The sequence below is a fragment of the Bactrocera neohumeralis genome, chromosome 4 (assembly GCF_024586455.1).
Source record: "Bactrocera neohumeralis isolate Rockhampton chromosome 4, APGP_CSIRO_Bneo_wtdbg2-racon-allhic-juicebox.fasta_v2, whole genome shotgun sequence".
NCBI classification, from domain to species: domain Eukaryota; kingdom Metazoa; phylum Arthropoda; class Insecta; order Diptera; family Tephritidae; genus Bactrocera; species Bactrocera neohumeralis.
The window spans coordinates 50,994,217-51,016,839 of record NC_065921.1 but is presented as its reverse complement, the minus strand read 5'-3'; the positions used below and the strand labels follow the sequence as shown (position 1 = coordinate 51,016,839).

At 31.8% G+C, this 22,623-nt stretch overlaps 1 protein-coding gene across 21 annotated transcripts in view; it reads left to right on the top strand.

Moving 5' to 3' along the window:
- The window catches only part of LOC126754486 (microtubule-actin cross-linking factor 1), a 147,588-nt gene that overhangs the window by 19,293 nt on the left and 105,672 nt on the right, over nucleotides 1-22,623 (top strand). For 9 of the 21 annotated variants that reach the window (XM_050466487.1, XM_050466493.1, XM_050466494.1 and 6 more), the window contains exons 1-2: nucleotides 10,589-10,952; nucleotides 20,000-20,061. In XM_050466487.1, the coding sequence (XP_050322444.1) occupies nucleotides 10,604-10,952; nucleotides 20,000-20,061 (411 nt within the window). In that variant the 5' untranslated portion in view covers nucleotides 10,589-10,603. Of the gene's footprint in view, nucleotides 1-10,546; nucleotides 10,953-19,999; nucleotides 20,062-22,623 lie in introns of those variants that run through there. The other 12 variants (XM_050466477.1, XM_050466476.1, XM_050466472.1 and 9 more) reach the window with 4 other exon arrangements.

Sequence of the window (22,623 nt, the reverse complement as noted above, 5' to 3'; positions counted from 1 at the left end):
TTCGAACAGAACGGCAATAGTGAGTAGACAAAGGTTTGGAGTTTTTCTAAATTTGTTTGCGCTCTTCATCATTTTGCGATTTTATTATTAGTTGTAGAGGACATATGTATGTCGTGACAAATAAATTCTTGTCTTACAAATTTCTGCTTATATTCGCTCTGCCCAGAACTGCCATCAAAGCCACATTTTCCTCAGGATAACTGTTTTTCCTTTAAAATGTTATCATAGCAGTATAAAATGTTAATATCAAGTTTTTTGTAAACGAAGCTTCTAATAAGTAGATACTGATGCTTTATTAAATTTGCTATTATGATTTGATATTATTCACAAATTTTCTTAACACCAAAATTCAAAAATATATACGAGTGAAAGTTTACACTGATATGATGTGCCTAGAAAATGATAAAATGAAAACCAAAGCTCAAGTATATATGACGAAAAAAACGTAAAAAATAATAAAATATACAGGTGTACACATACACGTAAATACAAAAAATTATGAAAAATTACACAAAAAATCTGCATGACTGGTAGATTAATATGAATAACAAAGAAAAGGGCAAAGGTGGCAGCTGAAATCAAAAGCATAGACTTAGAAAACATTAATTAATATAAACAAACTTGACTCATTTGAGGGCGAGACAGGGATCACAATTTTTTGTATAACTTAAATCGATGTATAAAGAAAAACATTCCACTCGAAAAGGCACTTGTAAAATAATAGTTTTAAACAATAAAACAATATATTATTAAATAAAAGCCACTTGCTATATAACATATACCTTTCTTCTTAATATTCATTTCGATTTATGGCGATTAAACAAGATTTTATATTGCAATTTAATTTTTTATAAGAGATAATATTTATTTAATATTTTCACTTCACAGTCCGCGTGTTTCTATTCTCTCACTTATCTCGCTTTTCGTTGCGCGTACGAATGGGATAGAGCAAAAATGTATTTAACGTTAGTTTTATTGTTTTTTTTTAATATTTTTAATACAAACCGTGGTAAATTTCAAATTTTATTTTTTTTTATTTTTGGCATATGAAATCGACCAGTGTGCAGTAGTCAAATTTTTATTAGCTAAAATATTTTATTAAAAAAATCATTTTAAATTTGAAAAAAAGGGGGAAAAACCAATAATTATATTTTTCATTTTCATTAGTGCTTTTATGGTAGTATCCGATACTCTCATAGCTGCTGAAGACCACTTTCTTTAAAAGTCTTAAAGGCCTTTTTGATCACAGTATTTATAAAAACAGATTCGGTTAGACAAATGCAAAGTATTTGCACAGATTTCGTAAAAAGCCATTTTGATCTTAATAAAGTACGCAAGCAGTTTTAAGGACAGCGTGCTATTTAAATCAGTAACGAAAATAGTTTTACGAAACTATGTTTTTTTTGCAGAGATAAGGCAAGAATAATGCTTTTGGTTTTAATATCAATCAATTTAAACCTTTTTTTTCTTTTTATTTTACCAATATAGGAAATGTTAAGCACTGCGATCCGAAAACTCAAGAACATATTAAATATTTAGTGAAACCAGGAAATTTGTACAGAAAAGTAACAAATTTACTGATACTTCCAAAACACTGGTTGAACAAGCAGTAAAATGGGTTTCCCAGATTAAAACACGCGCCAGGAAGTCAAAAATAGCGTTGTTTCTCAAGAAAATTTAGTTTGCTATGTTAAGAAAAATCTATTCATTCTATTCTATTCGTCAAAACTTATAAAATGTAATTTGATCCATCAACTAACCGCAAAGTACTTATAAAGGAAAATCAGAAGAGCCGAAGCATGAGAAAAGGTCTATGTTGTCAAAAAAGTACGTGCAACAAAAGCTTAGGTTTGCCGAGGGACATATCCTTTGGCCTAAAAAAAAATTACGTAACATTCTCGGGTTTGACGAAACAAAAGTCAACTTATTTAATTCTGATCGAGGTATTCATTATGTAAGAAGACCGAATAATGCTGCCTATAACCCTAAGTATACGATAAAGACCGTTAAACATGTTGACGGAAACATTATGGTTTGGAGATCGGTTTCATACAATGATCTGGGGTCGCTGCATAGGATACAGAGGACTATGAAGGCAACCGATTATGTGGCAATACTACAAGAATTTATGCTACAGTATCTTGAAGACAACATGCCACTTAGGTGGATATTTATGCAGGAAAACGACCCTAAAAACAAGGCTAAGTGTACAAAAGAGTGGCCACCGTCGTTAATAGAAAAGTGCTCAAGTAATAATGAAGAGCTTTTTCAACTTATTCAATTTTCATGGAATGCAATTCCAGTCTCCGCCTGCCTAGTTGATTCTATGCCCAAACGGTGTTTATCAATTTTAAATAACAAGAGATTTTCAACAAAATATTAAACTAATAAGTAATTAATATCATCACTTCTGATTGAAAACTAGTTACTTTTTTTACTTAATATTGTATTTTTTAATAAATCACGAAGTGTCCTGCATGCAATGTAAATAAAATACAAAATATAGCAAAATATGGGCAAAACTAAAAAAAACTTATTTTTAATTTGTTCTCAATAAATTTGATTAGTTAATTGCCGTGGATTTCCCCACATTTCTGTATGTACATTAATTTCATCAACTGTCCTTATTATTTTTCACATAACTGTATTTCGCTGTTGATTGGACCCGATGTATCGAATGAGCTGCTTCTTTTACCACAACCGCAAATTGCTTGCCTCACAAGAAATTTCTTTGGAAATTTTGTCACTTTCTTGGCTTTGAATTTTTTAGGAACATTTCCTCGAAAATCGGCTGTATAAAATTCCTGACCAGGTAGCTGAGAAAAGTCCGCTAAATCGCAGGTCTCGTCATCCATTAGGCAGCATTAGTAATGCAAGAAATGGTTTTAGGGTTAGATCCCTACCTCTTCGGCAATTTTCTTAAAATATCACTGCGGTTTCTTTTTAAAAATATTAAATGGTTTTTTCGCGCACTTCAAATCCGCTTGCCATTTTCGCGTTAAATACATTTTTATTGACTCTAAGGGACGCATAACATTTTCTAGCATTTATTCCAGTACTACTAAGATAATTTTTTTTTATTTGAAATTTTTTGTTGCACAGTAAGGAACAAAATGTAGAGGACAATTTTATTCGACGTAGTCCTTATTCACCTAAATTGACAGTTTGGTGTGGTTTTTGGTCGCGTGGAATCATCGGTCCGTACTTCTTTCGAAATAAAGCTAATGACACCGTTACTGTCAATGGAAAGCGACATTGAGTGGACTCCAAAAAGTTGTGATCATTAGACTACTTCTTGTGGGGTTATTTGAAGTCACTGGTCTTTAGAAATAAACTACACTAACTTCAGCTTTAGAAGTCAATATTGAACGGGCTATTCATAACATACGACTTGATTTAGTGGAAAAAGTACTCAAAAATTGGGTTCATGGCATTCGTTCCTACAAAAGTAGATGCCATTTGAATGATGTTAAATTCAGAACTTAATTATATCGTTTGGACTTTATATTAATTCAAAAAACATTTCAATTTCCTTGATAGTTAGTTATTTTTAAAAAGGAATCATATCACTGTTATTGGAAACCCTTGATATAATGGGTTGTCAAAAAAGTCTTGCGGTATTTTTATTGATTTTTTTTTTTTTATTGAAATTGAAATGAATTTTTGGTGACTCATGCCCAGCTCTTGACCGATGCTACGGCTGCTACTATGCCGGTCTCTTTCGACCAATTCAGCGATTTTATCGCAATTTTCGACGACAGGCCTTCCGGAGCGTGGCGCATCGACCACCTCTACACCAGAACGAAAACGTTGAAACCATCGTTGTGCGGTGGAAATGGAAACTTTATCGGGTCCATAAACTGCACAAATTTTACTGGCGGCTTGAGATGCATTTTTGCCTTTATCGTAGTAGTACTGTAAAATATGCCGTATTTTCTCTTTATTTTGCTCCATGTTTGCGGCGCTATAACTCACGAACGACTTAAAAGAAACGACAATCAAACACGTGTTAGCGCGTGAAATGAGCTTTCCAAAAAGGTATAGCATGACCCGATGCGACTAAAACTAGAACTATGCGCTTTCAGCGCCGACTAGCGAAAATACCGCAATACTTTTTTGACAACCTATAATATATAATATCTATAAAGATACACATACATATGTAAATACTGAACCGAGATTGCTAATATGTATATAGCACACTCTTCTGTTTGATGCAACTTAAAACTTACGATAGTTTAACTGATTTACTGAAATAAAATATTCATGTTCTTACAGATTTAACAAATTCAATCGAAATAACTTCACTTTCTTTGATTTAGATCTAAAGTTGATTTTCTTGTAAATGGTATATAATTAACCCGAAATTCCACATTTACTGAAAAACATCAATTTTACCGATTTACAGTTTTAATAAATTCATATAAATCAAATCAATTGAAATAACGAGATGGTGCATTATCACACTTCTTTGTTCAATAAATTCAGACTAAGTAAAAATCGAAGAATTCACTTTTAGAGCCTCACAAAACGACGCGTATCTCAAATACTAATAAATATTTTGACGTGAAATTTAGCATAGATGTACTACCAACTTACAGAAAAAAAAAATACCGATTCGCAAAAACGCGAAGTACAATGTCGATTGGACTCGAGTGTGAAATGATGAAGCCATGTTTCTCACTCAAACACTCCTCAGAATCAGCAATTCGTTGCTTTTGTTAGATTATGAGGCAGCCACTTTGCACATGGCTTTCACCTCTTTAGGGCATCATTGTCCTCAGTGCTCATTTCGCTTCTTTCCAACTTAGCAAACCTTTTTTCAACGGTTGATTTCCCTAGTGCAGAGCCTAAATTCAACAGTATTTTCCCCTAAAAAGCAATACTTTATTAACACATGAAATGCTTTATAATCCATTTTTTTTGTAAACTAACACAAGTTGCTTCACTCATATCTCATTAACTAATAGTTATAATCTAACTATTAGAAATCATAAAGATAGTAGTTTTAGTGGTATGCGATAAATCGATGTTTTGGGGATGTTCAATTCAATTTCCATGAATTTCCATGATGATTTTGGCTGATTTTTGATGAATTCACGCACAGTTTCGATGGAGTTTCCGGTGATTACGGATTTTGATTGGCCCACATGTTGGTCGTCATTTATGTCCTCACGACAACTTTGAAAACGTTGAAATCACTCGTGCACTCTGCTACGGGATAGGCAATCATCGCCATAAACTTGTTTCGTCAATTGAAACGTTTCGGTAAAAGTTTTACCAACTCTAAAACAAAATTTAATGTTGGCTCTTTGTTCGAAGCTAATTTTCGCACCGATAACACAAACATACTAACAATTAATACGCAATAACTTCACTTCCAACCGTTGAAAAACCGATGATTCAAAAAGTCCTTTTTACTTTGTAATGCCCCTTATATTCCTATGATTTTTGACTCGTTTGTATGTCAAACTCATAAACCCATGTCTCATAGGCAGTTAGCATGTCCAAAGAGACATGTTTACAGTACTCTGTTTGAAAAAAAAATCAGCTATAGCGGGACGAGTGAAGCAATTATTCGAACGGACTCGCGAGAGAGAGAGAGTTCTCCTGCCATCTATCTTACATTTGCATGACAATTTTCAAGCACCATATCCTTCACTTTTATCCTCCAACATTCGCATCGATTCTGCACTCGAAATTTGGTTAGAAATACTAAATTTGTGGTACTGAGGTGTATTGACTTAATTAGCCGCTGTAAATAAATTGTTTTTTGAACATTTACCCGGGGAATTTAATTACAATTTCCGTGAGCTTTTTTCACACAATGTATACTATTATTGATAAAGGAGCGAGGATCACCAACTTGTAAATCATTCCCCTGTAGACAGCTATTGAATGCTAACCTATTAAGCTATTAGTGCCATCTTCGGCTTAAAAAAAATTGGATTAACTATACCTTCATCAGGGAAGGTAATAAATTCGCACTCAAAATTACTAAATAGCCTTCCTTATTTGCGACTTTTTTGTATTTAGAAAACTTTGATTTAAGTTTTCTATATACATACATATGTGCATGTATTGTTTTTTGCGGAAAGCTCACTCTTATAATAAAAATAAGTAAATTTGGTTAAAATGATTGAGAAGTGCGATAACTCACGAAATTGACCAATATCATAAAATTTATTGTGCGAGATCACCCAAACATTTATATCACATACCATACTGTGGTCACGAATCGGATGATAACCACGTCTACTTCCCATATAACAAACTTTCAAAGTCCATCTGGTTCATTCTTTACAAAACGCCAAAAATTGTCGAATTCGGACTATAACTTTTCAAGGACCGAAACACCAAAAATTTAAACCCCAGAGCATATGGTTAATTTTTTACCGAACATATCGTTCAATCTGGTCTAGTATTGATATTTCGGGATACAATTTTTGTGATGACAGTATGCCCTAGTGCCATATACGAAAAGAGGTACAATTTGTTTCATATATTCCTTAGCCGACATATACCGGATGTAAATATTTTTGAACTTCTGGTCGACCGATTGTATTGATTGAAGTGTAAGGAAGCTTATTGAAATTCAGCAAACAATTTCTTTCTAGTAACAGGATATTCTCTGGCCTTCTTTTAATTAACGGAAATTCCATATATCACTTTGCGAGAGTATAAAATGCTCGGTTACACTCCATCTTAGCCCTTACTTGTTATAGCCTGAACAGGTGCAACCAAGTAAAATTTTTTTCTAATTCTAATTAAAAGTGAAATATCTAACTTATAACACGGTATGTTCCCCGAAATTAAAAAACCGGCCAACCTAGTCATATTGTTCGTTGACTCTTCTCTCTCACATGAACTTCCCTACCTGCAACCTTTACGCACCAATTAAATTTAATGGAGCACCAGCATAGCTTCCTGTGCACAGTTACACCTTATATGCACTTATGTATAACTCGTAGCCTTTATTCAAAACCAAACGGGGATGATCGCTTGACAATGATGATGTGCAATGGAATTGGTTACATACTAAAAATTGTAAACTTATATATCTCCAAAGCCTTTCTTGCTTCGTCACTACATAATACTTTTTCCCTTCTAAATCACAGACTGTATGAATAAGTTCAGACTAGGTCTTAATATTGAATTTTTGTCTATGATGTCAAAATTTCGACAGTAAACAACTTCAACGACAGCGCTTTTAGTAGTTTTTAATATAAGATATGTTGGGTGGTCTTGGTTACATAATCGTACTGTATTACGAAATGCTGCCCTAGTTGTGATTCTGAATACCAATTGCAGGTTTTGTACCTTAATTTGACGTTAAACATTTTGATATTAAAAATTTTTAAAACAAGAAATGTACTTTTAATTTACAGTTTGAAATGTATTGTTACAATTTATACGAAAGTGGATTTTTTAGTTAAAGAAAAGTTGTTTATTGTGATTTTTCGTTATAATGAATATTTTGGGTAAAGTGGAACAGTATTTATGCGCATTTATTTCCTAATTATTCCCGTAATTAAAAAGTATAATGTGCACATTTGTAGTGCGAGGGCCTTATGTAAGTGGGTGGGTGAATTTTTATATCTGTATTTAACTGTTGAATAATTAGAGGAAGTTAATAAACCCTAGTTCCGTGCCCTTCGAACTGCAAATGTGGTTTTTTTGGGATATTGACGTATTTTTTATCAGATATTAGACGAAGTATTAAGAGTTTAACCTTCTCTTAACCATTTTTGGGTATTACATGTCTTCTTATGGCAAGCTATAGAAATTTATGTTAAAAGTTAAAATTAAGCTAAATGCATATTATTTATGAATAATTATTATCGAATAATTTAAACTTATTTCACACAAACATTTGGTACATACCAGTATTATGATCATTTATTTTATTAAAAAATTAACCGCTCAGTTGCGATTTTTAATAGTTAGTTCGTCTCCTCGTACATAAAAAAATATTAACAGTAATATAAATTTTTCGTTAAATAAATTCATTTGTTAATATTGTTTTTATTTATGTTAATAATAATTTTTGTGCTTTTGGGTCTGACGTACATATATTCAGGCAGCTACTAGAATTTCAACCCGTCTCGTCATTTTTATCATTTATATGTATATATAACCCTATATCTATCTTGACTCGTTTAAGGTGATACATACAACCGTTAGGTGAACAAAACTATTATACTATAATATGTAACAACATGTTGCCGGAGTATAATAATTGTAATTTGTGCGTGGAAAACCTGATATTATTGGTGGTTGTACTAAAAACAAATAGTCGGTTGGTGGGTTCAAACAACACGTTTAATTATATTTTAAGGTTTAACTTTCGAAAAAATAAGTTTTAAATTTCTCATTTATTTTCACATTATTTTATAATTTTAATAATAAATATCAATCATCTTAATGTACCATTATTTGTTATTCTTCTTACTTTCTACTTTGTGACAAAAAAAATATCCGGAAATTGTAACTAAAACGCAAAATATTTAATTTTCCATCAATATTTATTTTCTTGCCTTTAAAGTAATCCTCACTCTATGTAATATATGTATATACAATAAGCATTTTTAAGGATGGCCTTTAACTCCTTCAGCTAATTTTGTTTTATCTCTTCGATCGAGTGAAAACGGGTTCTATTCCGATGATTGTTGACTTGTTTGCATGCCAAACTCATAAACCTATGAGACATGGGTTTAGGCAGTAATAATGCTCTCCATGAATGTGGGATCGGGATTCGCACGATCAAGCATGTCCAAAGAGACCTGTTTACAGTACTCTGTTTGAAAAAAAAAATCGGCTATAGCGGGACAAGTAAAGCAACAACGCGATTCTTACCCAAAATACCCACCAAAATTATTCGAACAGAAATTCGAAAGTTGTCGAGTTCTCCTGCCTTGACGATTTTCAAACATCGTCCTTCACTTTGTACCATACGTAGGCTTGTGTTTTTGATAAAACTGAATCACCGCTTCCTCCAACATTTGCAACGATTCTGCACACGAAATTTGTGACAAATTCTTTGCATTACTGAGGTGTATTGACTTAATTAGCCGCTGTAAATAAATTGTTTTTTGAACATTTACCCGGGGAATTTAATTACAATTTCCGTGAGCTTTTTTCACACAATGTATACTATTATTGATAAAGGAGCGAGGATCACCAACTTGTAAATCATTCCCCTGTAGACAGCTATCGAATGCTAACTTATTAAGCTATTAGTGCCATCTTCGATTTAAAAAAATTTGGATTAACTATACCTTCATCAAGCAAGGTAATAAATTCGCACTCATAATTACTAATTAGCTAATATTATATGTAGTATATAAATTCGTAAGGTTATTTATGCATCCACCTATGTACCAGAGCTGGCCAGAAGTTATTTATTTGCGACTTGTTTGTATTTAGAAAACTTTGGCCTGATGTAAAATGTATTACTGTTATTATTATTATGATTATTGCTATTATTGAAGTTTTCTACATATGTGCATGAATTGTTTTTGCTGAAAGCTTATTGTTATAATAAAAATAAGTAATTTTGGCTAAATAGATTGTAGGAGAATCTTAATTAACTCTTAAAAAAATTATGTATATAAATATTTATCATTGAGTTCTCTCTTATTGATATTGTGAAGTAGTTGGCTTTGATCGTACAACATACCCAATAGTTACTCTTTAAATAAATGGCGAGTTACTCAAGGTTATGACAACTCTCAACGCAACTCGTCTGTTTTACTGGTATTAGTCAACCGTATAATCAGCGTTCGTTTTTATCTTTTACTCAGTCTGGAACGAACTGTCGTGTCGCACGTTTATTGAAGAAAATTGTTTATTGTACCAAACATAATATATTGCGTGTAAATAGATTTCGTTATTGAAATTTAAAAAAAAAAACTTCCTTTAGATGAAAATAAGGTGCTAAGTATATGTATTAAATAGTGAAAACCGCAGACTGTTGATTTTATACAATTGCAATGATAAAATAAAACTATTAATTAGTGAAAATGTGCTGACAAACGCTGATGTATACACCAAACAAAACCTTCGACCTTTTTCACAGATACATTTCTCTTTGTAGAAAACCTGTTGCATGAAGCTGGTTAATACGATTTGAAACGTAGTAAATTTCATTTGTTATTTGTTTGCAACAGAGTAATTTTTATCGTTTATCGACGACAATGTCTGATTGTCGACGTTTTTCAATTATTCCATGTTAAGAAAGTTTCGATTTACTAATCAAAGTACGTGTTTCTGTTTTTTTAATAAAGAAAATTTTATTGAAAATAATGAATATAAATTAAGCTTTTTTATTTGCAAAATTTATGAAAAAGTTTACAATATAACTTTAATATCTCTGTATTGTTTTGTACGGAAATACGATTATTCTAATTCAATAGACAATGATTAATTTCAAGATAATTTAATTTAAAAACTTTTTAAGGTCAGTTAAGTTAAAAAAGTAAAATTAAAAAATTTAACCGAACCAAACCAAAATTAAACCGTGCCCAAAAAGGTTGAATATCTAAATTTGAAAGGATTCTAAATTTTAGACGTGATAATTTAATTTTGTGTAGTAGATTTGGTAATGACATCCCACGCATATTATAAAGAACGATTGGGCTTCGATCCCAACGATATAAGCAATGAGCCGTCAATTGCGTCATCACCGCAGGTGCGGAAAAACTCGAAACACCATCACCCAGACAACCCACACAACCAAAACCACGCCAGCTCACAGAAACATGGTCGGCAAAATATTGCTTATTATTCACAGCATGCAGTTCAAATACCTGTTTTACAAGAAAAGGCAAGAATTGGAGATATTGATTTCAATGTGGAAACTAGTCCAGCAAAAAAAGCCAAACATTCCTCAGTGCCCTCACAGCAACCGTTGCCTGTGGGTGGCTATGAAGATGCTTTGACACAATTTAAAGGTAAATCAAAGCGATTGTTTTGTTTTGTTTCCGTCTTTTTTAAGTCCCATTATAATGATATAATTTATATTCAAATATATATAAAATACTTTAGCTTTCCGTGTACGCATATGTATATAAATATATAACAATATGAATATATTTAAAATAGAGGTTCTACTTCAATGCATTACTTGTTTGTGTAGTTTTTGCGGCACGGCTAACCTTTCGTTTTAATATTTTCAAACACAGTCTATATTTGATCTCAACTTTTGTCATTCTTAAATAAAGCAAATATGAAATATTTGTATTTAGTTGGAAAGTTCTTATTATTCACTCACAGCTGTGCATTTTTTCTTTACAGTATATATTCTACTATAATCTACATATATATGTATGTATATATAAATTACGTGTAACGATTTTCCGGGGGTATCTCTTAAACTACTAAACGAATTTTAGTTAAATTTTGCCCTAGTATCTTAAATTCTATGATTATAAGTTGATTGCATACAAATCTTCTTGAGTACCCCGTCTGAAAACTTACTTAGTTTGAAATAACTGCTTTTTACATAATGAGGACTTATAATCCATATATGTATAAATTTAACAGTATTTTGGTGATACTTTCTGTCGGTTGTTTTAAAAAATTCGTCCGCAGAATATTCAGTTTATTGTAAAATATATTAATTTTTTTAACAATAATTTGTGTGAGCAGATTTTAAATCTCTGTATATAGTATGTATATGATCATTTTCTATTATACCAATATAATGACATCACCATGTAAGCGCCCCTTAATATTAAGTTTTGATTAAACCGACTGTATTGTCATGAACAAAAATAAATGTGTATTCGCATGTTTAGATGGCGTCATAACGATTTTTTAACAACTTGTGAGTGGTTTCGAAAATCGCTTACTCCTACTCATATGTTTCTGTTATTCATTGTCATTATTCATAAGAAGTCGATAACTACCGACTTCAAACCTCAATTTTACTTATAAAAAGAGAAAAGGTTTGTTGATTCAGAAAATAAATTCTCTTTTGCTCTCTAAGAGAATGGGTTTGGGTATTTATTATGCAGTGCGTATTGAAATATATATGTGCATGGATTTTATGCACAAATTTCATTATTTTTCAACTATAAAGGTATACGCTTTTTCAATATCACTATGCTTATTGACATTTCAGTTACTTCAAATTATGGTTTACTGATTTGTTTGCAAAATAATATCTTAATGTCCTAATATCGGCATCATACTTTTTACACTATTTGTTCTACAAAAGTTAGGAGAGTTGTTCTTAAATTACTGATCTCAAATATTTATAAATCTATTATATTATTTATATGTCTTTAGAAATAAAATATTTTGATTTGCATTGGACATATGTACATATATGTATAACTAAGTAAAGAAAAAAGCAGTTTATAACTTATAATGTAATATTTAGTTGATTGTAAATATATAATAAATAGTTGTTAATTAAGTTGTAGCAAGGTATATTAAAAAGGTAAAATTATTAGAAAAGTTTGAGTTTGCTCTTACCCTTTCAATTTGTGTTAAAGGAGAATGACCTACGATAATACCTGGAACTTATTCATTGTACAACTCAAATATACATACTTACAGAAATGAAATAATTATTTATCCCACATATTTAACGGGTACAAAACACGTTTTTATTTCTCTTCATAAGTTGACGAGAAAATAGGGTATGGGTTTCTCTTCGGAGTGGCATATTCATACATGTGTTTGTATGAACGTATAACATTTACATATATGGCGTTTAGGTGTTAAGAAACTGACGTCATTCACCAATGCAAGTTTAATATGGCGTTCGTTGTCATCAGTTATAAGTTTACGTAGGTGGATTGGCCAATTTAAAGTTTTAATATTAATAGTGCATACTTATAAAATTAATCTGCATATATACATATGTTTCTAAAGTATTGTGAAGTTATTTTTTTCAATAAAACACACAAAATTTCTGTCTACAAAATCATCAATAATTTTTCCTTTAAGAAATTTGGTGTAAAAAGAAATATTTTTATAATATTACTTTTTGTAGTTGGACTATTATTTCCTTCTTTAAAATCTTCAAAATCAAATATACTATGCGTCGTCCTAAGAATGGAAACATATATAATATATAACATATGTATACGACAGAAAATCGGTTGCAGCCAGAATTACTATAGCATATTCTAGCAACTTCTAACACTTAAAGTTGAGTGAAATAGTTCCTGACGTATAATTTACTTTATATCAAATGGGTTGTGTTTTATTGCCCATCTTTACAATTTTTTGGTTCCATTGCATTCATAGAGCTGCGTCATGAGTAAATCTGTAATGTGAAGTGTCCCTTAACAACAAGTAATTTTCTTAAAGGAAAAATAGAAAATAAAAATTTTTATTACATCCATACACCGACGTTGCATACGGAATATTAGATCCTGACGTTCTCTCATTAGGATTTGTCCATATGCCTCCTTGACGTTAGCCAAAGTTGTGTTCAACTTGATGGATTCGCTGTTGCTACAACTCGTTTAGGAATTCTCAAACAATTTTTTGTTTGAATTCAGGTCCAGTGTTTACTCTGGCCGGGATATTACGTCGATCCTTTCTGATGCAAACCGCTCTTTAGGTAGTTTGGTCGTATGTTTTGGGTCATTATCCTGTTCAAACGTCTTTTTTATAGACATTTCCTAGCTGACAAATGATGACATAACCTCCTTCAACAGTTTTACATACCAAGCTCAGTTTATTATGCTATATATCAAATACGTAGCACTAACACCATAGTACGAAAATGAAGTCCATACCATAATGCTCAGTTTGGTAGTGTGCCTGGAATAATCTTATGTGTTTGCTAGTGAACGGACATACTTTCTAGACCCGGCTCCACCAAAACTAAGCAAGTTTTCATTCGTTCACATCAGATTCCGCCATTTTGTAGACGGCCAAGAAAGAAAGGTTCTTTTTTAAACTTTTTTATTTTCAAATTGTTTTCAAATAGTCTTCAATTGTTTTCTAAGTGTAGTAAGCGACAATTTAATTTTTTTTCTTATAATTTTTATGTATGGTTAGTACTTGATTTTAAAAATCGTATAATCAGTCTATATTATAGTATTGATTTTTGTACATTTTACTTCATGATTTTCTGCTTTATCGTTGAATTTTACAGCATTTTTTATCATTATGGAGCTGTATTTTACTATATCTTCGATTCCTTCTAGGTTCTGTCTTATTTCTTTATTTTTATTATCAATTCTCATTTCTCAATAGAACAATTTCTTCCTCTACCTACCAAAAGTGAAAGAGAAATGGCTTTTCAAAAAAATTTCATCAAAAAATTTGTAAATTATTTAAATATATTTGTTTGTCACAATTATCTAATAATTTTTTTTTAATTTATTGACACTAACGACAACCATTACTATTTTAATGAACAACTTGCTTTTTTAGAAGATACAAAAATGTGCCATAGAAAAAGCAGTAGAAGCAAATGTTACAGAATTTTTTCATTCTTACAATTTAATATGTCTATACTTCCAAAAAAGTCACTCTTGTTGGCTAAGCAAGTCAGATAATGTTAGGAAAGATCTTTAAATATAAGGTCCTCCGACATACAGTTTTCTATTTTTTTTATCTCGCTTAGATTTTGTAGGAAATTGATGCTCTACAAAAAAGGTCTATTATGATTTTTTCGTAAACCCAAACGTTTAAAAGATATTTACAGTTAAAGTTTGATTATTTTTGGGAAAATTTTTTATTTCTTATGAATTTTATAAGAAAAAAATTAATATGAATGATGAAACTCAAAGCTTTGTAGGAAATTTACTGCTCTATAAAAATGGTCTCTTATGGTTTTTCGATTAAGTTAAGCGTTTACGAGATACATATTCATCGTCAAAAATCAATGCATATTAAGGTGGATCAAAAAAAAAAAAATTTTATTTTCGTTTGGCACTCTGAAAAATAGGTTCCTAGACATCTCTAAGAAAGCCTATAAGTTTCATCATTCATAATAATTTTTTTTTCATTGAGTTATAAAATTCATAAGAAATAAAAAACTTTCCCAAAAATAATCAAACTTTAACTGTTAATATCTTTTAAACGTTTGGGTTTACGAAAAAATCATAATAGAACTTTTTTGTAGAGCATTCAATTTCCTACAAAATCTACTAAAGAACAAGATATTTTTTCAAGTAGTTGGAAGCGAGATATAAATTTTTCTATCTGATAATAAGAAAAAATAGAAAACTGTATGTAGGAGGACCTTCCCGTTACAATTAAAAACTCATGTTTGGAGAGGCTTTCTTAGAGGTGTCTAGGAACCTATTTTTCCGAGTACCAAACGAAAAAAAAATTTTTTTTTGAATCACCCTAATGTATGTACATACATATATTTGATCCTCCCTCCTTGTATGGAAACTTTTTTATTTGACGAGATATCTTCATTAAGTTTGACTAATCCATGTTCGGAACAAATTAGCATATATGTATTTTCCATACCAGCTGAACGATCAAAATCAAGGTTTTGTAAGGAAATTTTTTATTTGGCAAGATAGCTTCACAAAATTTGGCGTAAATTACTTTTCATGGCAACACTACAATCTTAGAATAAATTTTTCAGATAGAATTACTATAACATATAGCCGAATAAAAATTTTAATTGTGAAGCATATTATAGCAGTGCAGCCGAAGTTTACGTTTTTTTTTGTTAGTTTTAAATTATGTACAGTGATGTGCGATGAAATAGAGCCAGTACTATCGAAATTATATAAATTGACAAATCATATAAAAATTCACTTTTTTCATTTATTCCTTTAATAGGTAAAAAAGAACAACTTATGAAACGTATATTAAAAAACAAATTAAACAGCTTAAGTCTAAAACATAAACGAAAAAATTCAAAATTCATTGGCATATCTTATTTCGGCTGTGACTTAAAATAGAGCCAAAAGTAATTATTCAATTTCAGTCGTATCTCATGACCTGAAATCAAAAATTTTTATGAAATAATTAAAAGAAACGATGCAACTATGTTAAAGCTTAGTGCAATATTTAGTGCAGTATCCTTTATTTTTTATAACTGCTGAGCAACGCCTGGGCATCGAATCCACTAGATTCTGGCACTTAGCAGCTGGAATTTGCTCCCATGCGTCCTTCACTGGTTTCCAAAGGGCATCTTTATTTGTTGGATTTTTTCCTCTAAGAGCCACTTTAACCTCTCGCCACAAATTTTCAGTTGGGTTTAGATCTGGTGACTGTGGCAGCCAGCATAGAACTTGGATGTTATTTTGACTAAACCATTCTTTTGTCCGCTTCGATGTGTGTTTTGGGTCGTTATCTTGCTGGAACACCCATCGAAGCGGCATGTTAAGCTCTGCGTAAGGCAACATAGTTTCATTCAAAATTCTAGTGTACTGCAAGGCAACCATTGCTGGCCAATTCACATGATCCTCGGCAAATTTTAATCGTTTTTTTTACGTTTCCTTTGGTTAGAAACGGTACCTTTCGAGCTGTTTTAGCCTTTAATCTTTCTTTGATTAACAGTTTTCTAATTGTTGAAGTATCCACATCCAAAGAAAACTGTTTCTTGAGTGCGGAAGAGGTCACAAACGGATCTTTTTTTAACGTGACGCAGGATACGCCTTCGCAAACCCTCGTTGGTTTTGGGCTTTTTGCCTCTGTTTTCTGGGATATCTTTGTAATTTATGGCGTTTTCAACCATTTTTTTTGAGCAGCCAACTAATCCAGCTATTTCTCTTTGACTTTTGCCTTGCTTTCTTAAATTTTTTATCAATTTTCTGCATTCAGTTCTGCAGTGTTTGGCTCTACCCATTTTTAGACCCAAAAAGAATTAAACACCCAAATTTACTCCAAATTCAAAAAACTAGAAACCTTTACTCACGTTTGCCTGAAAATTATATTGTATAAATATGTTTTAATGTCACTAAAAGTTTTACTTTATCGGTTGGCTCTATTTTAACGCACACGTTGCTGCACAGTTAATAGCACATTTTTACTGATTTGTTAAAAATGAACGCGAAGTTGAATTCAGAAGTATCGGGAAAATATACACAGACGATGTGAGTGCTGAACTACAGTTAGTTCATGGCATGTTAGATTCTTAAAAAAATTTAAGTGCAATAATATCATCAGAAAATGTATGGCTTTATTTCATCGCACATCACTGTATATTATACACAGACATAAATACTTGGTGATCCGGATGTAGAGGCTTATTACGATTTTTCAAGATGATTAGAGATCCATGAAGTCAATTGAGAGTATTGGATCTGCCCTTTGATGTCGCTTATCAGATATAAAATCTCCTACTTTAACCATAATTTGTCTATTATTTAAATAAGACTCCAATGTTTTATAAAATTCTAAAGGTAAATTTTTTTTAATCTTATATAAAATGCCTTCATGCCCCACCTGATCTAATGCCTGAGCTACGTCTAGAAATTTTGCTGAACAGTACTCTCTGTGCTCAAATTATTTTCTTAGTTCGTTACTAATTCTATTTACTTACTCTATCGTGCTATGTTTTCATCGAAAGCCGAATTCGTGCGTTGATATTCAGGGGTGTTGTGGAATCTGATAGTTGTCGGAATTAAAATTGAAACCGATAAAAAAAGTAGTAGGTGTCATGAATTCAGATATTATTGGTTTAATGTTCGAAACAGAATATGTATCGATTTTGAATGTCACGGAAACCAATTTTATCGGTTTTGCTATCAGAAACAAAGCAAGAATATAGTCGCTGACAGATTTGAACTGTAAGTTAAGAAATCAGGTCATTTTATTGTTACGAATTAATTTATCTTTATTTCTATAGGAGAAATAAAACACGAAATGTCTCAACTATTGAATTTTGAAAAAAATGTGATTTTTTTTGAGGTTTTTTTTTTTGGGAGGGAAAAAAATAATTGATTAAAGCGAAATTTCTAGGGTTTATATTTAAACATCATTCGAAATTTTTTGGATACGAAATCTTTGATATTCTGCCTTTGGGAAGCAATTGCCCGATGCATCTCGCATGTACATTTGTCGGACGGCGGGCAGTATGCAGGTCGCAATTTCTATCGGAAACAAAAAATTCAAAGAGATTCATATTTGTTAATAACTTATGTTCTAGTTAAACTAAGATAATTTCAAAAAAAAAAAAAAATAAAATTCCAAAGTTTTTTAAAATTAAAAAAAAAGTGGTTTTTGACCAAAAAAATTGTACTTTATGTTGTTTAAACATATGTTCAAGCTTCTTCCATCTATAACTTTGGGCACATATTCTTAGATAATTTTTAAAGAAATGTAAGCAAAAAAAAATCGATTTTTTGAAGCTTCTAAAGCGGCTCCCCCCTTAAAGAAGCTTTACAAAACGTTATAAACGTAATTTAACACCCAAATGCGTCTTCATTCATTCGATAAATGTTATCTCTTAAAACCTTCCTTTAAATCGGAACTCATTAAAAACTTAAATAGGATTGCTTCCAAACGTATTCATTTGCAAGTTTTGTCCCATTAGTAAACAGCTGCTTCGAATATTGGTTTTGCGTATGTTCGAAAAGACGAATATCCAAACAGATTCCGTGACACCAATGAAAATCAGAATTGGTTTGCAATTCTGACAGCCAAGCAATTCTCTGGCATCATGACTGACATACATTTAAGATGAAATTCGGTAAAGTTCTAGATATTGATAACCAGCAGTTGCTATAACAAAAGACGTCATTCGCCATTAACTATGATTTTAGATTTATATTCAACCCTAACTAGAATACTATTAAAGTTTCATGATTATGCATCCAATTATACAAAGTCACAAAGTCGCTGCTCTTTTGGTTTATAATGGCAAATGTGAATTTCGTTTTTTGATAAATCACATCTGTTTAATTAGATACAAGCAGCACAAATGAAGCACTCCGTTCACACGTAGAGAACATAATAGAACGTACAAAGAAATTAAATAAGGTAGTTAACATTATTACCATTTCAGAGGAATCTGTAAGTTATATCATTCACGAAAATACTTTGAGCGCTAACATAAAAATGATGAAAATAAACATGTCTAACCTAATAACGAGTTTCTGCATCGATATGTGACAATAATGGGAATGCCATTACTTTTCTGAGTAAAATTATCATTACCTGGATTGGTTATTAAATTCATATTTAAAAGAAGTAACTGTGTACCCACATTATTGCTGTCAACATGAGCGCGGTTCTATACCTAAAAATGTCCCTTTGTCTAAAAGTGCAGTTCAGGGTATAATGAACAGAGTATATTAAGTTTGTCACGAAGTTTGTAACACCCAGAGGGAATCGTCGAAGACCCTATAAAGTATATATATAAATGATCAGTATGTCGAGCTGAGTCGATTTAGCCATGTCCGTCTGTCTGTATATATACGAACTAGTCCCTCAGTTTTTAAGATATCGTTTTGAAATTTTGCAAACGTCATTTTCTCTTCAAGAAGCTGCTCATTTGTCGGAACGGCCGATATCGGACCACTATAACATATAGCTGCCATACAAACTGAACGATCGGAATCAAATGCTTGTATGGAAAACTTTCACATTTGACAAGATATAAGTATTCACTAAATTTGGTATATATTATTTTCTAAGGCAACAATGTAATCTCCGAAGAAATTGTTCAGATCGGTTAACTATAGCATATAGCTGCCATACAAATTGAACGATCGGAATCAAGTTCTTGTATGGACAACTTTCACATTTGACAAGATATATTCACGAAATTTGGTATCTATTTTATTTCCTAAAGCAACAATGTAATCTCTAAAAAACTATAGCATATAGCTTCCATACAAACTGAACACATAGTTACTAACAGAAACGACCGAAGTTAACGGGTTTTCTTGTTTTAACTACATTTTAATTATTGGCAAGAATTTCTATTTGTGCAGATCAATAAGCCACAATTATGCACTTATTTACTATATTATATAGAAGTTTGTAGTCATATGTGTATTTTGATACATATGGACGAATTTGTATTAATTTTTGTCTATTATTTTCAATATATTACTAGATGAGCGAGATGCTATTCAGAAGAAGACATTTACGAAATGGGTTAACAAACATCTTAAAAAGGTATGTATTACAAATTTTATAGTATGTGTGTATGCATATAAAAAATAGCGGGAAGGGACATTAGATATTTCACCCACTTTTTACTTAGCTTAAAGTTTATCAATCTAAATTATTATTGAACTAAAAAACCTTCATTATTATGTTATACATATAGTATTTATGTAAAAGTGGTTTCATATGTTTACACATATGTATATAAATTTGTATAACAAAACTCGAAAACTGACAAGTTTTTACAATTCGAATTCAATTTAAATTTTTTAAATTTATGTTTCATATTTTCTTTTTGGCTTAGAGGACCGTAATTTTATATTTTACTATATACATATGTAAGCACATTTTAGGAAACAGCTCTATTTGTATAGAGGTGTCATTTAAAAGATAAGGAGTTTTAAAAACAACCATCCTTAATTTTAAAGTCTTAGAAAGAAAAAAATTATTTATAACTATGCCTTATGTCAATCTGAAATATAATTTAAAAAATAAGATGTAAACCCAGACTAAAAATATTTGTATACAAAATATTTACTCCAAACATCTGTCGAAACAACACTTAATATTTATGCTCTCCCAAAATATTGTCAGATTACATACAACGCGTAAATCTCGACAGGCAACAAGGGGTGATCAAAGTAGAGGTACCATTTTTAATAGCCTTTTTTGACAGATCACTCGTGAGTGTGTCAAGCTGCCATGCTATTTTTTCAGTATTGTTTGTCATTTAATCATATTGCAGTGGGGACGAAGAGCAACCTGAAGAGATTCAAGAGCTGTCACTTCCAAAGAAAAAGGTTTGGGGTGTGGTTTGTGGACCGGTGGAATTATCGGTGCATATTTCCTCAAAAAGGATGGCGGAGAGAACGTTATAGTCAATGGTGACCGTTATCACGCCATGATAACCAACAATTTGATGCCTGAAATTAAAGTTCGTGATTTTGGCGACATTTGGTTTCAACAAGACAACGCCACTTCCCACGCATAGCATCATTCAAAGATAATAGGTTGTCAAAAAAGTCTTGCGGTATTTTCGCTAGTTGGCGCTGAAAAGGCGTAGTTCTAGTTTTATTCGTCGCATCGGGTCATGCTATACCTTTTTGTAAAGCTCATTTCACGCGCTAACACGTGTTTGATTGATTGTCGTTTCTTTTAAGTCGTTCGTGAGTTATAGCGCCGCAAACATTGAGCAAAATAAAGAGAAAATACGGCATATTTAACAGCACTACTACGATAAAGGCAAAAATGCATCTCAAGCCGCCAATAAAATTTGTGCAGTTTATGGACCCGATACAGTTTCCATTTTCACTGCACAACGATGGTTTCAACGTTTTCGTTCTGGTGTAGAGGTGGTCGAAGATGCGCCACGCTCCGGAAGGCCTGTCGTCGAAAATTGCGATAAAATCGCTGAATTGGTCGAAAGAGACCGGCATAGTAGCAGCCGTAGCATCGGTCAAGAGCTGGGCATGAGTCATCAAAAATTCATTTCAATTTCAATAAAAAAAAATTAAATAAAAATACCGCAAGACTTTTTATGTTCTAAAAATCTTTATTTCTAGCAATATTGCCAATGGAGACTATACATTGCTAATGTTTAGAAATATATGTCCAAATATATATCTTAACGTTCAAATTTGGAGTGTAAGAGTTAGTATGTTCATACCTAATTTCGGTCCCGTGATACCAGGAAAAATTAAACGCCAGTACTTGTTTATGGGTTTTATGATTTGTTCCGTAAACTGCAGTTTAGAAAAGTAATATTCAAAACATGAAAAATACGATTTGCATACAATATACATAATATAGTATATGTACATATATGCAATATATCGGGTGATTTTTTAAGAGCTTGATAACTTTTTTTAAAAAAAAACGCATAAAATTTGCAAAATCTCATCGGTTCTTTATTTGAAACGTTAGATTGGTTCATGACATTTACTTTTTGAAGATAATTTCATTTAAATGTTGACCGCGGCTGCGTCTTAGGTGGTCCATTCGGAAAGTCCAATTTTGGGCAACTTTTTCGAGCATTTCGGCCGGAATAGCCCGAATTTCTTCGGAAATGTTGTCTTCCAAAGCTGGAATAGTTGCTGGCTTATTTCTGTAGACTTTAGACTTGACGTAGCCCCACAAAAAATAGTCTAAAGGCGTTAAATCGCATGATCTTGGTGGCCAACGTACGGGTCCATTTCTTGAGATGAATTGTTCTCCGAAGTTTTCCCTCAAAATGGCCATAGGCCTTTTGAATGGCCTCTACGCGTGCATAACGTTTTCCTTTCATGGGCAAATGCAATTTTCCGAAAAGAAAAAGTCTCACGGTGCCATATCAGATGAATACAGGGAGTGGTTAATGGTTAAAATGTGATTTTTTTGAATTCTGATCAATTTTTGGTCGTCAGTTAATTTGTGCGAAACAACCCGTCCACATACCTTTCGTAAGCTCAAATGTTTGGTCAAAATGCGATAAATCGATGTTTTGGACATTTTCAATTCCATTTCCATGAATTTCGATGATGATTTCGGCTGATTTTTGCTGAATTCACGCACAGTTTCGATGGAATTTCCGGT